The sequence below is a fragment of the Myripristis murdjan genome, chromosome 4 (genome assembly GCF_902150065.1).
Source record: "Myripristis murdjan chromosome 4, fMyrMur1.1, whole genome shotgun sequence".
NCBI classification, from domain to species: Eukaryota; Metazoa; Chordata; class Actinopteri; order Holocentriformes; family Holocentridae; genus Myripristis; species Myripristis murdjan.
In genome coordinates, this window is record NC_043983.1 from 8,845,884 (window position 1) to 8,853,954 (window position 8,071).

The window sequence follows — 8,071 nt, forward strand, 5'->3', positions numbered from 1 at the left end:
TAAGACCCTCACCTTTTTTGTACTGTTATACTGTGCTGTTTCTCTTACAGCCAAACAATAAAACCCACTTAAATCTGGAGTTAAGGACTTTACATATTTAAACCTTAAAATATTTTGTATGGCTATGAGCATAACTATTAAAGATGATCAGAAAACTAGTGATCACTCATTTGTAATAAATTCTGGTGTCCAAAATACAGTATGTGAAATTGTAAACTTGGAAAAACTGAAGAAAAAAAGGTCACTTATTACAGATTGCATGTGCAACTCATAGTGCACCTCTTCTTCTGGGCTAGCCAAACTGCTTCATATGAAATTTGCATACAAATTAATGTCTAAGTAGGCTAAATGACATAATTGACATGCAATTAGCAATATTATGGCTGGAAAAATCTAATGAAGTTTCCATGGCTGTGGCAACCTTAGAATGATCACTGCTTAATTATCATATTAATGAAGTCATTAGCTGTCACTTAACTTAGATGACAGGTAAGGTAAAAATGTCATGATCCTACAATTTCCGCAGCAAATATGTATTCAACACTAATTGTTTCTAGATCTCTTCTGAGAAAACCGACAGGCGCTTTGAAAGTGAAAGATACCGCTGTGTTGCTGTAGTAACAGAAAGCACGAGCAATGCATGGTTAGAAAAAAAAAAAAACACACACAATAAGGTTTATTGAGTCAATGAGAAAAGTATCTTCAAGGTCACCTTAGGACACATGGCACAGATCAGCCTCGCTCGCCCTTCTAAAGCAAAGACAGCAGATGAAAACAAAGTAGCAAAATTGACCAGGGAGCTTCACAGCTAATCTAACACAGAGAGGCACTCTCCGTCCAGAGACACATTCAAGTGATGGGACAGGGAGCTGGTACTGAGGGCTAACACACACACAAAAAAAACACATTTCCAGTAAACAGTATGGCATGATTAAGCTGCAAAAAACCTGAGATGGGTAAATTGAACGTGGTAGCTCGAGGTCCTCCCACTCTCTCACGGTCTCTCCTTTCATTTCAATTCATTTCAATTACCCAGTCATTCCCACCTTCTTCCCCATGGCCCGATTAGCTCAGCCTGGCAATTTACAGTTGATCTTGCCTCATCTGAGCCTGAGCGATGGTGGAGCCAGGGAGACGAGGAGTAATGGAATGAAATGTCACTCAGTTGTTGCCTTTGTCACAACGGTGGTGGTGGTGGGCAAGACTTGGGGGGTGGAGGAGTCTGGTTAGTTGGTGAGAGGACCGAAGTTGTATCTATCTGTGATTGTGTGTGTGTGTGTGTGTATGTGTGTGTATGAGAGAGAGAAAGAGAGATTCTGGGAGTATGACATTAGTCTGTGGTGCTTCTATATAAATGTACAGTGACCAACTCCTCAATGCCTCTCACGTCCAACCATAAAGCTCGTGGGCCTCTCCACCGTGACTGGAGACAGACTGGTGACTTTGTCCCTTATCTTCCACCGTCCTCTCCTCCTCATCAAGGCTTCTTCACCTTCTTCACTGATGAGGAGCTGGATGCTGATTCTCTCCGTTTGCGCTGCAACACAAAGCAAAGTAATCATGTCGACATTTGTCATGGTGTTCCTCTTTGTTATGCATTACAAAGAGCCATTACTCATACATTCCCAGTTTACAATCCATGGCCATTTCTATGATATGATGTTTTCAACAACCTTTTAACTCAACCTTTCCAAATGGTGATTTTCATGTTTTTCACTGAATTGGAAAATTGCATGGTCCTTTGCAAGTAGAGAACATGTCATCAGCTTTGGCCTTATGAAACCACCCCAGAACCCTTTTTGTTTTAAAAATTAAAGGTTCTCTAAACTTTCAGTGACTTACTGAGTTAGGGGTAAGCGGGGCTCCCACCACGTCGATGATCTGCTCCTTGGCCTCCACTTTGATGTCGTCCGCGCTGGGCCACACCTGGGCTTCACCTCCTGGGGTGGACGCTGCAGTGCTGTTATTGGCGTTGGGTTCCCCGGTTTGAGGTGTGGCGGCAGCTCCGGCCCCTGCAGTCCCGCCTCCTCCACCTCCGCCTCCGGCCTTCAGAAGGGCCTCGTAGCGGTGACGTAGCATCTGTTGTTCATACTCGCAGTTGCTGTGGGCCTGCTTCAGCTCGTAGACCAGCACCAGGTCGCTACGCAGCTCGTTAAACATCTGGACAATCTCCTCCGTGGGCATGGGGTTGAGGTCTGGATCCACAGGAGGACAGAAAGAAAGAAAATATGGCAAAAAGTGAGGCACCAAGACGGCCTGATCATCAATAAAAATCTTAATGGGTAATTTATCTCCTTTTTTCCCAGCATACCTTCTAAATGTTTATTGCCTGGGAGCACACTATCTGTGTCCTATCAATGACTGCTACCTGACACAGTGTGTACAAAAGGAGCATCACACTGCCATAAGTGGTGGATGACATTTGATTACAGGATCACTCTGAATAAAAGGCCTGGAGGGTGGACATGAATAAATACATAAATACAGTATAAATGTATCAGATGTTGATTGAACAATCTGTAGCTGGTATCAGTTCATCAAAATTCATATGGATCAGGTCTGTTAACAATATTCAATTTCAGTCATGCTAAGTTTGATGCTGCTGTTTGGAGATTTTAAAACTTAAGGCTTAGAAAGAGTGCCAGCCTGCTGGGGCTGTTTCACACTCACCCACTCCTTGCTCCGTCAGGATCTGCTCAATGGCCTTGATCTTCTTCTGGCCTACCGAGCTTGGCAGCTTCATCTAAGACGCACACATAGGTGCACACACCCGCACACACACGCGCGCACACACACACACACACACAAGCATGAGTTAAGGTGCCAGGGATATTAGGATGAACGCCTCCACCTCAAGGCTTTTAATTCGTATGAAATGCACTTCAACGGGCCAGATCAAAATGTCTTTATCCACTGGACTCTGTCTGACTGATAAGCTGGAGGAGCACTGCACTCCTTTAGCGGTGCTAATGCATTTTCCATAGAGAGCAGCGGCTCCTCATCAGTCTTGGAGATGAATAAGTCTCCCCTGCCAGCTCTCACAGATATTAGCTGGACACTCACAGCATTAATCATCATAGTGCTAATGAGAGAACGCTAGCTCAAGTCAAACATTCCAATTGCTCACATCATACATCAAGAGTGGGCTGGGCTATCGCTGAAAATCTTTTGATATTGCTACTGGATCTGATACCAGTTTTAGTAAAATACTTTGGGGAATAACTTTCTTTGTTAAATGAAAGCACGATGAGATTGAGTAGATTATTTTGTGTAAATTTACACTGCTTTTGTCAACAGAATTAAACAACTCTGAAAACAATTTCCTCATTAAATAAGTCCCCATTAACAAGACAAAAATTTGTGAAAATCTGACTATTTTCAGTTTGTGATGCCTTCTGATGCGCAGTGATGCCTTAATTCCACTAAAAAAAGTCAACACAGTTCAGAGACCTATAATTTTACAATACCCAGCCGTAAACAACAGCTATGGCAGGATTTCAGTCTGTTGACTTACTGTTCTTTGTTTCAAATTAGTGTGCTCGCTTCCCCATGACTATGTGAGAGAAGTCGAGGTGTCACAGTCAAAGCATGTGAGAATATTCTTGCTGTAGTTGAACAAGACTGGCTCTGCTTACCCTCTGACTGCGCAGCGTGACTCCTGCTGATTTAACATCAGGGAATTTGATGCCCGCTGTCTCTGGAACTGCCTGTGGACGGAGGGAGGACTGATGAGAGAAATGGACAAATGAATATATTTATCTGAGCTCCCTCGGTTTCATCTAAATATATGCCCTCATGCAATGAAATTAACTGGTGAAACCAATAAGGACCATAGCTTTCACTTGGACTGCTGTGGTCAGTCTGCTGCACAGAGCAAGTGAGGTGGTCAGTGGATGATATGCTGTACATTCAGAGCTGGTTCTTCCTTACTTCAGTGCAATACTGCTTGGAACGAGCACTGCCATTACATTGCCATATTTTTTTTGCACAAGCCATTTTTTGCTGCACAAGCGAAAATATTTTGAAAAAGAGTTTTCCAACAAAAAAAAAATCTCAATTATGCATTACAGCACAGCTTTTGTGTATGTGGGCACCATACCGGTTTTTCTGTTTCTCTTTTTTGTGGGAGCTTCTTCTTGGAAACCCTCTTTTCGGCTCGTCTCAGCTCTGTAGTCGTATCGGCTGCCTTGATGAGCTTCTGCAGATCCTGTGCTTTCTTCTCACGCTCTTTCTTTCTTGTCTCAATCTTCCTCAGCTCCTGGATAAGATATTCCTCTTCTGCCACCTGCAGGCAAAACAACAGAAGTACAATCTGAGTATTTGAGGACAAAGACAGCAGACTTTGCACAGGTGCTCAAATGGCATGAGCTACTCAAGGAGGGAAAAGGAAGAGTTAATTATTTGGCACTCCTGGCTCCAGTGATGAATTCACTTCACAAGCCACTGCAGACTGCAAATGATCAACTGTGTGGCCAAGTTAGGTTCTTAAATATTTTCTATTTCAATATTTTCCCATTTTAAATTTAGAAATGAAATTCAATGTGATTATAACAAAATTCTTATTGCAGATGGTCTGCAAAGCTTTGTCACTGCACATGAACACAACATTTTTAAGTCACAAGGTTAGTAACCTGCTCAGGTGTGCGATTGAAGAGTTTCTCCAGCTGCTCTTTCCGGCGTCTTTCATGGCCAGCATCAAATATGTAGATCTTTGGTTCTGTCCCCGACTGTGCACGCACCTTGGTCAGCTTGCCACAAATGCTATAATAACGCTCCTTCAGATCCTCCACAGAACGTTTCTGCAAGCACAAATGGAAGAGTTTTCACAGCAACTTATATGCTGCTGTTCAAAGGTTTGGTGTCTTTCAAAGAAACTGCTGCTTTTATTCATCAATCCAGCATTAAATAGATAACACGGCCAGTATGTTGTTAACATACTGCAGTTGGTCTGCTGAAAATATGGCTTTGCAATATGTAAAGACTGAATACAAAACAGTCATTTTAAACAGTAATTTGTTATTTTGTAACATTACCAAGGTATTGCCTGTAGTTTTTAAAATCAATTTAATGCTATCTTAATTGTAAATAATAACCAAATAAATAAATGTATTTAAAACCATAAAAATATTTGTTATTCCAGACTTTCCAATGGTAATGTATTAGATATATAGCCGCATCATAGTGCTATATGAGTAAATCCTGAGTGAAAGAGAATACGAGTGAGTGAGTGCATGATTACTCTGTACTGCTGGTGGTCGTAACGGTCATGGACGACGATGAAACGCAGGTCAAAGCGCTTGCACAGGTCAAACAGGTGGTCTGTCTCTGCTTTGGTCCAGCCGTCGTCATGGAGATACATCTGATACTCCTGCTCTGAGTACACTGGTACCTGCACCGCCTGCACAAACAGACAGGGACAGACAGAATGACGAGAATGTCACAAAGGGGGACGAGTGAGAAATAACGAAATGGAGGAAAAGAGTTTTGGTAGAAGAACAGGGAGTATTTGATGTGTTGGAATGGAGAGCAAAGAAAATCTTCCCAGCTCTCATTTACTTGAGTTTTATTTTCAGCTGAAAAGCCGAAATGGGTATTTGAACCTAGCAACATTCTCAGTTTTCCAAGAAAGTGGGAGTCATTGAGAGCAAAGTGAAATAATGATCAGCCAAGAGTACAAGTGGGGAAAGGAAAAAACAGTCCTCCTTACCTTGTTAAAGCGGGCAAAAGGATAGTCCTTCCCCTCCTCTGTGATGCGTCTCCAGTGGTGGAATATGGCTCCATCCCTGCGAGCTGGGTTGGTGAAGGGCATCCACTTCCAGGGCCGCACCCTCTTACAGCCCAGCTTGGCTTTGACTGTCCTGTAACCCTGGGTCGTGTCGCTGGGAAGCAGAGGGGGGGCGTCTCTGTCCAGAAACAGGAAATGGACGGTCTTGTTAAAACAAGCGTGCCAAATAATGAGACCAACTTTTTCTGTGCAATGTTCGGACCTGTTGAATTCAGGAGAGAGAGACACCTCTGGATTCAGCAGTATTGATTCAGTAAGTATTTATTCAGCACATACCGAAACATGAGAGCTAATCAATATGTATTTTCAAACACTATTTACCAATTTTCACTGCTATTTCATGCATAAAACCAGGGACTATGTGTTTAGATTTAAACTAGGCAACTCACCAAGAAGTGCAACCGAAATCAAATAAAAAGAGTTTTTTGAAACCTACTCTCAAGGTTTGAGGCACAGACTGCATATAACCAAGGCATTCAAATGTTTTCGTCTGGGGGGAAAAAAGGGTAGTTTGATTTGATTGTTTTATCTGCCACAAATAAATTTCACTGACCTTTTGTGACTGTTGATTTAAAACCCCGATGGGGGGAATGCATAATGTTTGGAAAACCAATTTTATAACAAATCCTTCTGGTTTTCAGCGTTCTTTGTGCTAGCCTATATTATCTCAGAAAGACTGCAAAACGTGTCTACCTCTCACTTCTGCTCTTACAAGGAGTAAAGTGGTGATTACACTTCAAGGCCTGATGCTAAACAGAGAGGGGGGGAAAAAACCCAACAATTAACATGTAGATTAACCAAAGGCGTTCATACTTTTTATCTGAATAGAGCAAAGCGTAGACCTCTCGATGCATCCCCTCTGGTCTCTTGAAGGTCAGCGTTTCAGTCGTCTTCTTTGTTTTTTTCTGACATGGGGGTAGAGACAGATGTTAATGATTAACTTCATTTAACTGAGTTGGGGCTGCAACTACTTTTAATTGGCCTTCAATCAATAAACCTACTACTTATTTTAGATTACTCAACTGAACATTTATTTTAATAATGACTCAAAAACAATCCAAAATGTTCATCAGAAGCTATCAGACCTCTGCTTCCTTAGTCTGACCATCAGAAAACATCTGAAACATTATAATATTAAGAGAGAAAAATATTCTCTTTTGAAGCATTTTAGTAATCTGTGCAATGTAATTTTTTACATGATGAATAATCAAAGAAATTAATTAAACATCATAATTAGAATAGTTGATCTTCTGTCAACTAGTCGACTAATCAACAAGTCGTTTCAGCAGGTAACAAGACTCTCTTGACAGTCCCAAGCACATTATGATAACATAACCCTAAAGCAGTGTTGTGTGGCTTGTGTCCGATAAAGGAATCAACTCTGCTGCTGAACATCGCGACCATTTCTTGACAACACAGTTTGGGATTTAACTGCATTAATGTTATTTGCTCGATCGTCGATGAGACATGGTCGCTTAAAGAAGGAACCAATCTCTGGTGTGGTCGTGATATTAGCACTTAAATGTAAGGTAAAGCCACAGCAAAACCAGTGTTGAGTAACATGGTTGTTAGTGATTATCTCTCACCTTTTCTGAGTTGATGAAGTCTTTCTTGCTGATGGGAGCGTCATTGTCCCCGCCGCCCAGCTCCAGAATGTCCCTCACATCAGCCCCGGTAGCCATGACTATTATATTGATAATTAACGCTTAGGACAAACCTGGCAAGGGGAAATAAAGCTCATATATAAACACACGGCCGCCTGGTAAGGGTGTAGCTACCGTACAACTGAGTCCGCTGCTCAACCGGCCGTTATCGACACCGGGTGATGCTAGCTAGCTAGCAGCAGGCTAACAATAACTGAGGGATTGGCCATCAGTCGCAGGGTAACCTTACACAGAGCCGCAAACTCGGCAAGTAAACACCGTTTTACCTAATTAAGTTACCCGTCGGAGGGTCACCTACTGAATGTAAAGGCTATCAAAACGATTAATACCAATTCTAGCTATCGCTGACGTTAGGTAGTAGCCACTTCCGTCGGTGCTGATGCCGTTTCCGGTCTCTCTCCCAAACCGCGCACCAAACGACTCTCGCCCCCGTCAGGTCTGGCGGTGTACTGCAGAACCAAATTAATACTATAAATCCAGATAATCTATCTATCTGATATTAAAGTCTCTTCCCCAAGAAGAGATGCAGTTAATAATAGATAAACCAAGATATATTATGTGTTTTGGTCATAGGCTTTCTTCACTGTTGAGATTTGTTGAGAAGAAGATTAAAATGACTAGA

The 8,071-nt window shown here is 42.1% G+C and overlaps 1 protein-coding gene across 3 annotated transcripts; it reads right to left on the reverse strand.

The window, feature by feature from the left end:
• Window positions 1-654: 654 nt before the first annotated feature.
• On the reverse strand, window positions 655-7,844 carry dmap1 (DNA methyltransferase 1 associated protein 1). Of its 3 annotated transcripts, XM_030050487.1 has the most exons (11): window positions 7,779-7,842; window positions 7,372-7,502; window positions 6,599-6,690; window positions 5,708-5,903; window positions 5,240-5,398; window positions 4,632-4,799; window positions 4,100-4,285; window positions 3,636-3,725; window positions 2,671-2,743; window positions 1,843-2,195; window positions 655-1,537 (listed from the first exon to the last, which is right to left on the reverse strand). In XM_030050487.1, exons 2-11 carry the CDS (start codon window positions 7,465-7,467, stop codon window positions 1,478-1,480), a joined length of 1,473 nt encoding a protein of 490 aa, XP_029906347.1. In that variant the 5' UTR covers window positions 7,468-7,502; window positions 7,779-7,842; the 3' UTR covers window positions 655-1,477. The 3 variants fall into 3 exon arrangements, with proteins under 3 accessions (XP_029906347.1, XP_029906346.1, XP_029906349.1); XM_030050486.1 differs by having other exon boundaries at window positions 7,372-7,844; XM_030050489.1 differs by having other exon boundaries at window positions 3,636-3,707; window positions 7,372-7,843.
• Window positions 7,845-8,071: the final 227 nt, after the last annotated feature.

Coding starts and splice junctions, on each gene's coding strand:
- dmap1 (XM_030050486.1), bottom strand. CDS start 7,467: ATGGCTACCGGGGCTGATGTGAGGGACATTCTGGAGCTGGGCGGCGGG. Junction 2,744..3,635: donor TCACGCTGCGCAGTCAGAGG/GTAAGCAGAGCC, acceptor TGTGCGTCTTAG/ATGAAGCTGCCAAGCTCGGT. Junction 1,538..1,842: donor CCCCGCTTACCCCTAACTCA/GTAAGTCACTGA, acceptor TTTGTGTTGCAG/CGCAAACGGAGAGAATCAGC.